Genomic DNA, 13,994 nt, shown 5'->3' with positions numbered 1-13,994 from the left:
CATCTGCCACCTACTTTGGACTGGTTGTTCTTCAGTCTGTGTGCTTCGTCCACCACCAGACAAGCCCACTCGATGGAGCCCAGCACCGCCTGGTCTATGGTGATCAGCTCATAGGAGGTGAGCAGGACATGGAACTTGATTTGGGCTTCCTTCTGGAGGTGCAGAAGAGAAAAGTCAGGATAGAAGGCAGCAGGGAAGCAGACAACCTCCATGTCTGGTGATGCTGTTTGTGACATCGGTTCTAAGCCAAGGAGAAAACTAGGGGCTGCCTGTACTGCATGGCATCAGCAGCAAGGCTCATGCATGAATCATGCCAGCAGAAGATCTGAACATCATAATTAAGCAGGGAACTACAGAAACAGAAGAGGGCCTGGCAGAAATCTTCAGAGCTCATCATAAGTTTTCTACATCTAAACAGTGTCAGGCTCTCTGGAAAAGAGCTGATCAGAGACCTAAGAAACTTCCTTCCCTGGGTCAAATTCTGCTCTCTCTCCTTCTTGCTCCTGGTTAAAACCAAGGCAGCACACAGACTCAGCTCCCACCTTCATCCGGAACACCTTCTTGCCGCTCCGGATGGCATTGTCTTCAAAGGAGAACTCATTTTCCCGGATGACTGACCGGCTCTCCTTGTCCCCAGTGTAGGTCACAACATAGAAGTCAGGTGCCCACATCTCAAACTCACGTTCCCAGTTGATGATGGTGGAGAGTGGAGCACTGACCAGGTATGGCCCTTTGGAGTGACCCTGCTCAGGGAGACAAAACCCACATTGCTTGCTCTGTACCAGGGGCTGAGCAGCTCACAGCCATCACAGGGTGCTCACCTCCTTGTACAGGGAATACAAGAACACAATGGTCTGCACAGTCTTCCCCAGTCCCATCTCATCAGCCAGGATCGTATCAGTGCCTTGGGCCCAGGAAAATCTCAACCAATTGAGCCCCTCCAGCTGGTAAGGATGCAGCGTTCCTCCTGTGGCATCAATGTACCAAGGCTGCTTGTCAAACTTAACCGTAGGCTGAAGGAAAAGACACAAAGCAATAACCAACTCTCTCCTGCTTCTCCGTAGTCAATCATGCCCCTCTTCAGATTAGCACCACACAACAGCTCCAGGTGCAGATACAGTCCACACCACAGCCCTGCTCTCATGACAGGCTTTGCTGTGCACCACTGCAGCAGCCCCAGGCCAGCATGTGAGCAGAATGGCACCTGGCAGCCCCCTTCCCTCATGCTGGAAATGTCTGCAAGGCCTCTCACAGCACATGTCCAGCTCTCCCTCTGCATGTCACATATGCATAGTTTTGGGGAAAGAAGACCCCAAACGCCTTCCTTCAGAACTGTCCTCTTGGATCTAAAGCATTGCTCCAGAATACGGACAGTTATCCCCCGTGCACAGGGTAAAGGCACCCCCCATAGCTTCACATGAAATAAGAACCTGTCCTTGAAGGAACTAGGGAAAAGAACCTTACCAGACTGACCAACCTCTGTGTGGTCAACACCTTCACTCTGGCCCCACCATTCTTACTTACATCAACAAGAGGAGTTTCCGGAGGCTTCTCTAGCTTCTCCTCTTTCAGCTTTTTCCCCTTCTTGTTCAGCTTCTTCAGAGGACGTGTGTCCTCCCCCAGCATCAGCTCCCTGAAACGGCAAACAAGCATTAGGAAAAAGCAGACAGACACTCCTCTCCGTGTTTCCAAGCCAGGGGTTAGAAATGCCTCTCAAACTCTACTGCCTTTTTCCCCACAGGAGCTTTTCTGGCTCAGTTCCCATGGGCACTCATGGAGCATTAATTATCCCCTTCCAATAGTTCATGCAACATCATCTAAAATAAAGGACAGCAATCTCAGAGAATTAGATTTTTCCCCCTACAACATACAGTCAGCATAGCATCACAGAGCTCCCCCTGAAGCACAGCAAGGTCACAAATAGTACTAGCAGAATATATGGAGGGGAAAGGGAGCATAGGCTGGAAAACAACCAGCAGGCTGCATTTAAAGCCGCCCCAGACTGGTGGAGCATTTCAGGAAGGACCCCATCCAGACCCAGCTTTCAGAAAGTGCTCAGCATCTGCTCTTTGTAATGAGGCCCCTGCAAGTGGTTCCAGTGTGCGCTCAGACAGGGCAACACCTACAAACCACTTGGCAAAGCCCAAGCAGGCTGCTGCAGCTCTGCATAACTCTGCCCCAGGCTACAGTACACACCAGCCCCAGTCCCACTGCCTGGCTGCCCCTTACCTGTGATTCCAGTAGAGGAGCTTGAGGTTTTCGTAGTATGGGATGTCTATCTCATCAATCTCCCAGGTGCATTGGTCATATGGCAGATCTTTCCATTTGATCAGATAATGGATGTCTCCCTTTTTATCAAAGCTATAAAACACAGCACATAAAACACGCCAATGAAATGAGAAAAAAGTGACCACAGCCTGTGCCTGAACTTCACCACATTGGCATGAAGTTCACTTTGAAATGAAAGCCCTTTGAGAAAACAAACCCAACATGCCAACACTGCAAAAACCCAGGAGAATCACACAGGAGAGTGCTGAATAACAGCCCCTGAGAAGCTGTTCATAGGACAGAGCTCTGTCTTTCTCTCACGCCCAGATGGGTAACCATTCACATACACATACGGACTCCTGTCAGCCAGGGGTGGAGACTGCACGTCTAAGGGCAACAAGTCCTGTGTTACCAGCACTGCATGAAGACCAGGCTCCACTTCCTCCCTTTTTGCTGTAGCATTTATTACCCTATGAAGCTTTAATTACACCAAAATATGAACAAACACACTACAGAGTCCAATTATATTATATGCATTATGCACCTCTTGGGCTTGTGTCATTGGTCTCAACCTGCCCCTTTTCTCCCTGTACCAACAACACTCAGTGCTCACACCACCTGGGCACCACATGCCCTCCTGCTGCCTATCCACACATCTGCCTACTCCTCACCTGTGGTTCAGGATGCGGTGGATCATCATCCACTCGGGTTTGATGCCATAGCGGTAGAAGCGCTCCTCCATCTTTGCGTAGTGCGGGTCTTTGTTCTTCCGCTTCTCCCTCTGGCTGTCCTCATCTCCAGAGCCATAGTCAAAGGCTGGTGGCTCATCCATGTCGTTCTTCCTTTGGTAGTTGCGGTACATCACAGTGTGGTAGAGCTCCAGCTGCAGCAGGACAGAGCCACATCACCCCCTGGGCCACCAGGAGCAGCCGAGGCACACTGCTCCAGCCCTGTGCTCACCTGTAGCTCCTTGACCCAGGAGCAGTGCCAGTAGGACAGCCCTGCCCACTTGACAAAGAACTCGCGCTCTGGGATGCCCTCCAGCACCTTTGGCAGCGGCAGAGCCAGCTCCGCATCTGGGACAGGCAGTGCAGGGGGCAGCGGGGCTGGAGGCTCCTTCCATGCCCAGTGCAGGATGCGCTGTACTTTTCCCTTCAAAGGAGGGCACTGAGGATGGAAAAATAAATACACAAGAGCAGGGATTTTAACACAAGCCCTGTCAGCTTCATGTCCCACCAATCCCTCCCTTTGTGGAACACAGTGACCACGCTGCATCACTGCATCCATCAGGGCTCAGAGGTGCAGTGCTCACAGGCTCTGGCAGGCAAGATGTGCCCCAGCCTGCCCCAGTGAGGACAGTCTGCAGGTTATGGGGGTCTGGAGGGCAGGGGACCCACACAGGCTGCAGTCAATCAGCAGCGCAGTGAGGGGGAAAGCAGCCAGGCCCCAAGCAGAGCCCGTGCTGAGCTTGCTGCTGCGAGTAGAGCAGAGCACCCCAGGGAACCACATGGGCTGGAATAAGCTCAAGCCCTGACTGAGCTTCACTCACCCTGCAAACAGGGTCAGCTGCTCTGGGCACAGCCAAGGCATTGCTCTGCTCTGCTCCCAGAAGTTATTAATTTGCTATTGCTAACTAGGCAGACAGAAATCAGGAGGTGAGGGTGCATGGAGTGGAAGAGGCTGGGTGGTGCACATGTGTCTGAGAACATCCTTAACACCCCCTGCAGGGACAGGCCTTACCACGAGGGCAGACTGAGCTCAATACACATTTCCTTATTTCCAAATTTAATCGCCCAGCACAATTCAAGGCCCCAGAAATCACACCGAGCCCTCCCGACATTGGGCGTACATGAAACGGGACCTTGCAGGCAATCTAGAAGCAGGCAGGGAACTCAGCAGCCTGCACAGGGAGAGTGCACAGGCAGCTGAACTGCAGGAGACAGGCAGAGCCAAAGGGTGCAGGAGCATGGACAGGGTGACAAATGCAGGAAACACTCACTGTACAGCGAGGGCAGAGCCATTCACCATTTGGGATTTCTGGTAGGGGTGGGTTCAGGCAGTGCAGGTGGTAAGAGGACGGGCATGTGTCGCAGCACAGCAGCTCCCCTCCATCCTTACAGACACGGCAGAACTCCATGTGGTCATCCTCCTCTTCTTCGCCACCTTCCTCCTCTTCATCTTCCTCCTCCTTTGGCTCCCACTGGATGCCCTCCTTCTCCTGGGGCAGTAAAGACAGAGTATAGTTGAGGGGCAGCACCACCACAGCACTAAGGGGCCCCAAGCCCAGAACAGGATCACGAGAGGAAAGCACGCTTCCATACCCAACCCATCCCACTCACACAGGTGATACACCAGCCCAGGCCCAGCGCACACAATTAAGTGCTCTCAAGTACCCCAGCTTCAGCCTGACTGTGTGTCGCCAGACTTGGGCCATTCTCCCCATCACCCAGACCCTCTGCTGGTGCCCCCTGAATGGCAGCACTCCCACAGGCACCCACACTCACACAATGTGGGCAGCTCCACTTGCCCTCTGGGGCTTTCTCCATGTCTGGGTCCAGGCAAACCATGTGGTAGGCACGAGGACAGGTGTCACACAGTATGATTTCTCCTCCCTGCTGGCACACCTCACAGTAGTCCTGGTGATCAGTCTCATAGCCATCCCCTTCTTCAACTACAAGCAAGGGACAGACACAGTCAGTGGGACAGCAGTACCACCAGCTCTCCCAAGACAGTTGCTCCTCTATGGTACAGTTAAGGAAAATGCATCACGTTTCACCTCGGCCCCTCCTGCTATGTCCCCCTGCCTCTCTGTCCCTCTGCATCACAGTTTATCTTTGCACACAGCATCATCTCACCTCTGTCTCTCTTTCTCTCTCCACACTGTATCATCCTTTGGTTCCTTCAGGCTCTCAATGGAGAATGCCAGAACCTGGAGAGGTTGCAAGGGAGGCAGTCAGAGAAACCTCCACAGACCCCAGCGCCAGCAAATGTACCATGCAACAGTAATGCAGCTGAGGACCCTCCTCCTGGGACTGCTGCACTCTCCTTGGGCACTCGCTGGGTGCAGAACAGGAGCTCCTCCAGCTCCATGCAGAAAGAGAAGGGAAGGAAGGAGCAAGGGCCATAAGGCCCATAACACCACACAGAAGGCAGAACACTCGCCTTCCGGCTGTCCCCAAGCACAGAAGGCATCTTTTGGTTTCTCAAAAGCAAAACTCATCAGCATAAGCAGCAGGAGCACAGTATCTTGGTGCAGAGGGACTGCTCTCAGCAGGGATGGAGGTGTCATTAACCAGACCAACACAAAGCCTCCACCAGTGAAGGAACATGCACATCAAAGTGGCCCACAGCCACTCAGACCCTGCCAGACACCTGTCACTGCTGCCCTGCATCTCCATGGGCCATCATCACAACCCTGTACTGCCAACAACCACACACCTCACTCAGACAGACACCATCCACCAGCACTGCCTCACCTGCAGCCACGTCTGCTCCTCAGGAGCCAGCCACAAGCTGTGCTTCTCCAGGGTTGTGCCTGTGCAAACCACTTCCCCTGGAGCCCCACAAATTCTGGACTGTGATGCCTCAGGACAGACCTTGGGAGGGTGGCAGCTGCTCACCTGCCCACACTGCACCCCAGTGCTCAAAGCACCACGTGGCATTGCAGCTGCCCTCCTGACACAGTGTGAGCCACAACACAGAGCTGGATCGGGGCAAGAGAAGCCCTTGGCCATGGAAGTAAAGTGGTGGATGGAAAGGCCCAGGCATCAGGCCGATCTTTCACAACCAGCAATGCTGCAGGGAAGCCCTACAGCAGAGTGTGCTTTCTGCAGGCCCACTGACAGCAGTCTGGACACCATGAAAGCACCTCTCATCCCACGCACACAGACAAGCACAGCCTTTCCTTTCCCACAGAATTAGTGCTGTACACTGCTTGGAACTGCAAGGACCAGGAAAGCACCATCTGAATAGGGAAATCCAAACAACAGGAACAGAGTACAAAGGGATGGCCTACTCCTCTTTTTCTTTCTCCTCCTCTTCCCTCTCTTCCCCAGGCCAGCCGAACACTCAGAGCGCACAGAAGAGCTGTTGATGCTGGCACTGTCAAAGTCAGATTCCTCCCGTTCTTCCTCTTCACTCTGCAGAGGAGAAAAAAGAACCACACACTGTCCAGGTGCTGGCATACAGTCACTTCCAGGATGTTCTGCTACAGAGCAGAGCTAAGCACCAGTGGTCACACAAAGCCACACACGATCACTGATCAGCAGCTGAGCCCCATAGGGCTCCTACAGAAACTGGCTGTTCAGGGTATCAGGGACGGTGGCAGGGTTGTCACACTCCTGGCACTGGCAGCCAGGGTTCAAAAGGATGTGTCTCAAGGCATTAGGAAGCAGGTAAATCTCCTCCATCAGATCGATGTTCCAGCCAGGCAATCAATCAGCACAGACTACAACGAGAGCCAGTGGACAATTATCTCACACTGCTCAGCACAGCACAGGGGCAGTTAGCCAGGTTCAGCAGCACCATCAAGGTGCAGTCACTGAGCTAATCTCAGAGACATTTAAAATACATGAATCACTGTGTTTGCCTGACAAGAGATGGGCTCTGGGTTTCCCTCAAAACATAACAGTGTCTGAATTCTTATCCTGGAGGCCAGACTTCCATATGCAAAGCCCCAGTTTGTATGTTCTTGTGTGCTTAGCACCCTGACTGCAGGAGCAAGCCCAAGTTCCTCCTCAGTCTTAGAAATGCAAGTGCAGATCTGGAATGTACCCACATATGGGATGGATTTTCTGTACTGTGGGACTGATTGACTGCCCCAGCCTGCTCCTTCTTCTGATACACAGAGTTACTTACAAACTGGTTGTTATGTCAAAAGGAGAGGCAGGGAACTCCAGTAAAGGTGAGCTAATGGGGACTTTGAGCAACACTATCAAGATCTGCAGGAGAACCATTCCTACTGAGTAGTTATCAGAAGATTTGCTCTTTAAAATGCTTTGCTTACATCTGATATTTATACACTGAAAGAGTGCTGCATGTAAACTGCAGCAAAACCCTGCTCCCATGCACTTACGGGGTGCTCAGCTGTCCCCGGGTCATACTGCAGAGCCACAGGCGCCAGGAGGCAAGCAATGGCAACCTAATTAAAGCATCTGATAATTCTCTTTGACATGAAGTTCAGCTGGAGTGCAAGCCCTGAAGAATTCCTTTGCAAATGAAATCTGAAATGATGGCATTATCAACCTCATCTCTGAAAATAAACGTGATTATATGGCTTTAGCAGCAAACATGCCCAGATATGACATCTTTACAAACACAAGCTTGGACACAGGTCTCTAACAAGGGATGAACAAACACACTGAACAGAGACTGGCATCTCAGAGAAGGGCACAAATGAAGCTGTAGCATTTCTTTTCAGCAGCCTTCACTCAGGCTTCCTTCCACACCCAACCAAGGACAGCTTGGCCCCTTTCTCAGAAGGGATGTCCTGACACTCTGAAGGCCAGCAAGGGAAGGATGTGCCACACAAGGCTGGAGGACAGGGACCACGCAGAGATGTGTGATCCATGCTATCTCTAGGAGGCAACAGGCACTGCAAGAGGAATAGGCAAGTTGGCAAGAACAGGGCAATCAACTGGACATACACACACTATCCTGCATAGGGGAGATTTCTAGGCAAAGGGAACTTGTCCTGGCTTTTCTCTGCTGCACCCTCCCACACCCAATGCCCTGCACAGAAATGGGAAGCACACACTTACAGAAGAGCCCTTTTTCCTTTTGCTGGGGATTCCTCCAAACCGGAATTTTAGGCCCACCATCTTTTTTCCCTTCCCCTTTTTCTTCCCATCTTTCGAGCTCTTGATTTTCTTCTTCACACCTGGACCTGGAAGAACAAAAGTCTTATTGTTCCACTGTTCCAAGAGTCCTCAGGCTGCCCACTCAAGTCCAGGGCTTGCAAGGAAGTGGGAGAAAAAACTGGCACAAGAGGAACACAACTATCCTGGAATGCAGGAGAGGGACAGCATCCTGCAAACTGCAACAGGGCTGGGAATGCCAAATGCAGAGTTTGAAGTCTGCAAAGCAGGGGGGAAAGACCCCTCTCTGCTGGGGTGGCCCAAAAGACACTGCAGGATCTGAGGCTGCAGCACAGGGAAGCTGCTGCAAGCTGCACTCTTGGTCAAGTGCCAGCTCTGAGCTGCTTGTTCTAACCTCTGGAGGCATCAGTAATTGATAAGTGCATTACTGGAACAGCAATATTCCTGAGGAGCTCTCTCCTCTTTCTACCACAGCCCAACTTCTCTAGCAGTTCACACAGAACCTTCCAAACAGGAAGAAAGAAGCACAAATCTGATGTCAGAAACAGGAGAACTGTCACAGTAAGCTCACTGTGCTTGGTACCTACCCTTGCCTTCCTTGGTTTTCGCTTTCCTGATGACAGGGGGCAATGCAGGCTGCTGGGGGCTGGCAGCCAGTGGCGGGGCAACCGTGACAGTCTCCACTGCTGCAGCCACAGCTGCTGCTGCTGCCGCCGCTGAGCTGCCCTTGAACGGGTTGTTGGCACTGAACTCTCGCCACTTGGCACCAAGCACAGTCATCATCTTGGACATAGGGATCTTGGGGTTCTTCTTGGCAATCAGAGGTCTGAAGGGTGGGGAAAGGGAAAAACCACAGGTTAAAGGAAACGCACATCTGCTCCTGCTGTCACATTTCCCTACAGAAAATCTTCAAATAAATAAACACAAAAAATGGAATTCTGGAGAGCGGGCATCAGGGAGAAACAATTCAGCTGTTTTCCAGTCAATTATCCTGTATTTAAAATGGATTCCTTAAGACCTTTCTTGTAACGGAGGGAGAAGCAGTAAGGAGCTTGTAAAGGACATTCTGCATCACAGCTTCACCTTCTTATTTGAGTAACATCCAAATCTCAATCACTGCCCCAAAGCCCATTGATACCTGTGGTTTTGTACCTGAGAAACTGGCTGAAAGCCTTGTAATTAGTAAGAGTATGGTAATCTTCTTCTGAGAAAATGTAATCTACATCATCAAGGCCCCATTCTTCCATCAGCTGGGCTGAGCTCTTCGGCTCCTGTAGAATTACAGAGAGACACTGTTAATGTAAGTGACAGCTCTGCAGACAAAGTGTCTGTCATATACCCCGTGTCAAACTCTCTCCCTCGTCAGCGACACAGAGATTTGTTTCTGTAATATAAAAAAACCAAAGCATGCATAAGTGCTTAATAAACTAATGCTTCACATGCTTCCGAGAAGCAAATTAATACAGCATTATCCAAATGCTCCTCATACCACATAATATAATGCAAAGCCTTCCCAGGTTTCATGTCTCCAGGAAACATAATCTCTGTATCTAACAAAAATAACATGGGATCATGTTGGCCTTTCATTTGCCAGTAAAAATGCCAGCCCGTGCTTGAGAGCCCTTGATGAGACACTACTGCAGAATGGGTTGTTGATAGAACTGCAAATGCTTCATGGTTTTAAAAACAAAAACAACCAAGAAATCAGCATTGTTATGGCTGCTTTTCTCTTTGTTCCAAATAAAATAAACCATTGCTTTCAGTAGTGCTTTCAGTACCACAAAAGGTACCATGAGGAACTCTGAGCACATGCCATCAGGCAGCTAACTCAGTCTCCCTGATGGGGAGTACAGTACTTATACCTCCGTGCCTTAAACAAAGGTAACGTATCCATCAGTGCAAGGTGAGTGACCCGCAATTACAGCTCTGCCCTCATTCACTGAACAGTGTACTCAGATGTCAGCAGGGATCTGGCCACACCATGAGATCCAATGTCCGAACACCAGCTCAGGATGAGCAAATCTTTGGTACCTTTAGCCCTCCATCATCCTCCTCCTCCTCTTCATCCTTCTTTTTCCGTTTGGTTTTTTTCTCCTTCTTTTCCTTCAGTTTTTTCTTTTTCTTCTTGTTGGGGGAATAGTCACTTCCTTCACTCTCAGATTTCTCCTCAATCTCCTCATCATTGTCTGATATCTCATCATTGCTCCCCTACAACAGAAGAGGACAGTGGAGAAGGAGCACCACCTGCCCTCCCTCAGCCACAGGCACACAAGTGGACACCCCTTTCGCCTCCATGTTGTAACACACTCTGAAAGCATCACGATGCTGCAATACCACAACGTTCATGTTACCATTCTGATGTGCAGTGGTGTAAATAAAGGCACGACACAGCAAGCAAAAGAACATACATATTAAGAATAACCATATAGTAAAGCAGTGAGTGACTCGTCTGAGAGGTGGCTAACTGTTCAGCTAAAAGACCTTAAATCTTCAGACAGGTGGAACCTGAGTAATTTTTCTGATTGACATAACACATGGTAGTGTGTGACGTCCCATCTCACACTGGCTTATGGTTTTACAGGAGAACAGAAACATTTTCCTACTGCAGTGTGAATAGTTAAGAACCGAAAGGAAGAGGACATCTCTTGAGTCACATGCATGTCTTGTAGCTCACCGGACAGATGTTGAGAGACACTCAGCACATAGAACTCCCACCAGGCTTTTGGTCACAACTTCAGCAGCAAGAAGAACCTCTCCAGAAAGGCCTGTGCCCTGCTGGATGGCTGACAGATGCAGTCAGCAGGAACCAGGCTTACATGTACACACCAACCACGGGAGAGCCAGAGCGCGGAGCCCAGAAAGGCAGAATTTAGGCTTCTTTCTGGGACAGACAGCGACTTGCTGCAACAAAGTCACTACCACCCTAATAAAAGCCTCTGCTTGCCGGGCGGATCACTCACGTTACAAGAAAGACAGCAACAACGCACATATTTGGGTCAATATCTTCCTACACCCTGTGCCGCCTCTGGAAGCTGCCCCACGAGGAGCGGCGGGGCTCAGCACCATGGACAGCGCCCGCTGTGCTACGTACAAATCAATTGCTCACAGCAGAGATCCATTATCGCTCAGCGGCCATTACTGATATCGGGTCCTTTTTGGTTTGAAAAAAAAAGAGCTTTTCCTTTAGCAGTTATAATTTAGCACTGAATAATTGGTTGCCATGGCAACGACTGCAGTACAGGTTGAAATTCCCACTCTCCCTGCTTTCTTGCCTGACGAGGACCTTCATCTACATACACTGAGGATCAAACAGCAGCCGGTTAATTCATGCAGATCTTTTTGGGGTTCACAGCATCAAGTGTAGCACCAGAGCTTCAGGGAGCACTGCCACAAACACCACAATGAGCTGCAAGGAGGTTAAACAGGCAAATTCCCTTTTAAAAGCAACACAGCCATGGTGTAAGCACCAACATCATGGTGCAGGTTCACAAGGCAGCCCCACATCTCTCATTTCCTTTAATAGGAGGAGAGAACATCCTACACCCCACAGCCTCCACGAAGATGCTCAGGAAAAGAAAACCCAAAGCGAAGGTTTCTTTTTCTTTTACCTTCTGACTGGGTAATGCAGCCTGGGTGCTGCTCAGAAACACAGCTCAGTGCCTACCCACAGAACTGCAGCTCCTCGCTGGCTTTGGTGGAAGACAGAACAACCTCTGACAGGCAGAACTGAGCCTGATTAACACCGCCCGCACCAGGCGTTAATTAAAGAAGAAAACACCCTCGACATCCATCCCATTAATTTCCCCCCACCCCCCATAAGGAAGCAGTCAGACACAGCTCAGGCTGCACATGTTGCTCCCATAGCCTCAGGTAGGCTGACATGAACGTAGAACTGCCAGGAATGAACATAGCACACGTCTGTATCTTATCTTTCCTCTATTAAAAAGCAGCACAGGAGGGAAAGAAAACACATCCTACATTGCAAAACACACAGGAAGCGAGGCGGCCTGAGCCAGCTTTGTGTGGTATCTGCAGGAACAGAACATCACCATGGCCACGAAGGAGGAGAAAAGACTCCTCTGGGCTTCTGCTCACAGCTGCCAGGTCATCGCACGCTGGAGTCAGTCAGGTTCTTTTACATCCACAGCACATAATGCTCCTGTCGGCAGCAAAAGCACTTCGATGTGCCACCTCATCCAGCCAATCTGCTCATACAAGTCCCAGAGGGAGTGGCAGTGATGACTGGAAGAGAACAGCATCATTGATCCCCTGCTTGGCGAGGGAAGGGGTGGGGATGCTTCTGGCTCTGCTGCATAAGAACATCTGATGCTCATCTTCAGGCACGAATTTCCTGAGGAAAAGGGTCTGAGGAACAGCAGTTGCTCAGTGCTCCATCCTCACAGTGTCTGCCCGGTGCCCACAGCCCTCAGCCAAGACACAGCCTGCCCTGCAGAGCATGCAGGGACAGCCCAGCCACCTCCTGCGACACACAGTGGAGCCGTGGTTAGAGGGGGGCAGCGGGAAGAACCACTCAGGTGCCATTAAACTCAAGGACATGACACCTTGTCTTCTTGTAGAAGACTTAAAAACCCTTCCACACACTGAATCCTGAGAACTGCTGAAACAAGTGTTCTAAGAGCAGGCAGAGGGAGAGAGGACCCCCCAGAAGGCACTGCAGGCACCCAAACCTCACAGGCTGGGAACCATCCTGGTGTTGTTACTACACCCTGCACGCTGTAAGCTTCCATACCAATCATTTATTTGTTAGAAGTCTCCACTGGAACAAAAACAGCCAAGGAAAATCACCACCCACCTCAGCAGATCATTGGGGCTGGATAAGAACCACACAAACCTGATCCTCAGTCACCTCCATTGGCCATGAGGTTCCTCAGATACCAAGGAGCTGCCTGCTCATGGAGCCCCCAGGTGTCTCTGCTGTCACCACAGGCATTGGGTGCCCCAAGCAGCCAACCTCCATTCCACATCTATCAGTCACCCCATCTCAGAGCACACAGCATTACCTCTTTCTTCCTCCTCTTGATTTTGGCCACTTTGCCATCTTTCAGCTTCTTGGCTTTCTTTTTTTTCTGCACAGCAACTTGTTCCTCAGCGAAAAACTCCTCCAGCCCTTCCAGGACCCCATCGTCTTCTTCTGAGGACAAGAAGGGCAATTCACACGGGTGGCCTTCCCAGGCACAGCTCAGGTTTGCCCTCTCTGGGCACCCACAGCTGCTCAGTGAGAACATCCATAGTGCTGTGCTGAGCCCCAGCACCCAAAGGATGTGACCCACAGCAGGGTTTGTATCACTACAACATGGTCTGAACCCACACATCAGGACACCCAGCCCCTACAGAGCTCAGTGCTGTTAGGAACAGCGATGCTTCCACCCTTTGGCCTTACACCTCCCAGCAGAGCCCGTTAAAACGAGTGGGGTCGGCGTCCAACAGGTGTCAGCCTCACTCCACACGGTCCTTGCTCCCCACCTTCCCCATCCTCCCATGTCCCTTCAGGTCTCCCCCATCCCCTCCTCTCCCCACACCCGAGCTCATCACACAGGCTGCTATCAGCGCGCAGCCCCCGGCAGGCCCCGACCCCCCGCACCCCGCAGACACGCCCCCCCCGCCCCCCCCTCCCCCTCCCCCTCCCCCCCCCGGGGGGGAAAAACACGCCCCCCCCGCCCCCCCCTCCCCCTCCCCCTCCCCCCCCCGGGGGGGAAAAACACGCCCCCCCCGCCCCCCATTCCCCCTCCAGCTCCCGGCCCTGCGCCCCCCGCCCACCTGACACGTCCTCGTCGTTGTCCTGCTCGTCCAGCAGCTCCTCTCCGCCCGACGGGCCCCTCATGCCGCCCGGGAGCGCCGGGCGCGGCCCCTCCGCGCCAAGATGGCGGCCGGCGGCCCCGCCCCGTGACA

General features: G+C 51.7%; 1 protein-coding gene across 7 annotated transcripts in view; it reads right to left on the bottom strand.

Annotated features, from left to right (window-relative positions):
• CHD5 (chromodomain helicase DNA binding protein 5) overlaps positions 1-13,994 on the bottom strand; it is a 26,398-nt gene extending 12,404 nt beyond the window's left edge. For 5 of the 7 annotated variants that reach the window (XR_001559244.2, XM_015882476.1, XM_015882477.1 and 2 more), the window contains exons 1-16: positions 13,863-13,994; positions 13,106-13,236; positions 10,116-10,292; positions 9,237-9,355; positions 8,672-8,910; positions 8,028-8,152; positions 6,284-6,407; positions 4,773-4,939; positions 4,268-4,486; positions 3,229-3,435; positions 2,940-3,151; positions 2,230-2,361; positions 1,525-1,633; positions 822-1,013; positions 543-743; positions 15-152 (exon numbers count right to left, since the gene is read on the bottom strand). Coding sequence is in view for 6 of the 7 variants with exons in the window: in XM_015882476.1 (XP_015737962.1) it covers positions 15-152; positions 543-743; positions 822-1,013; positions 1,525-1,633; positions 2,230-2,361; positions 2,940-3,151; positions 3,229-3,435; positions 4,268-4,486; positions 4,773-4,939; positions 6,284-6,407; positions 8,028-8,152; positions 8,672-8,910; positions 9,237-9,355; positions 10,116-10,292; positions 13,106-13,236; positions 13,863-13,926 (2,556 nt within the window). In the remaining variant the exon portion in view is untranslated. Of the gene's footprint in view, positions 1-14; positions 153-542; positions 744-821; positions 1,014-1,524; positions 1,634-2,229; positions 2,362-2,939; positions 3,152-3,228; positions 3,436-4,267; positions 4,487-4,772; positions 4,940-5,123; positions 5,198-6,283; positions 6,408-8,027; positions 8,153-8,671; positions 8,911-9,236; positions 9,356-10,115; positions 10,293-13,105; positions 13,237-13,862 lie in introns of those variants that run through there. The other 2 variants (XM_015882480.2, XM_015882483.1) reach the window with 2 other exon arrangements.

The sequence above is a fragment of the Coturnix japonica genome, chromosome 21, assembly GCF_001577835.2.
Source record: "Coturnix japonica isolate 7356 chromosome 21, Coturnix japonica 2.1, whole genome shotgun sequence".
In the NCBI taxonomy this organism is placed as follows: Eukaryota; Metazoa; Chordata; class Aves; order Galliformes; family Phasianidae; genus Coturnix; species Coturnix japonica.
Note: the sequence above shows the minus strand (reverse complement) of the source record. Positions and strands in the feature narration are given on the sequence as shown.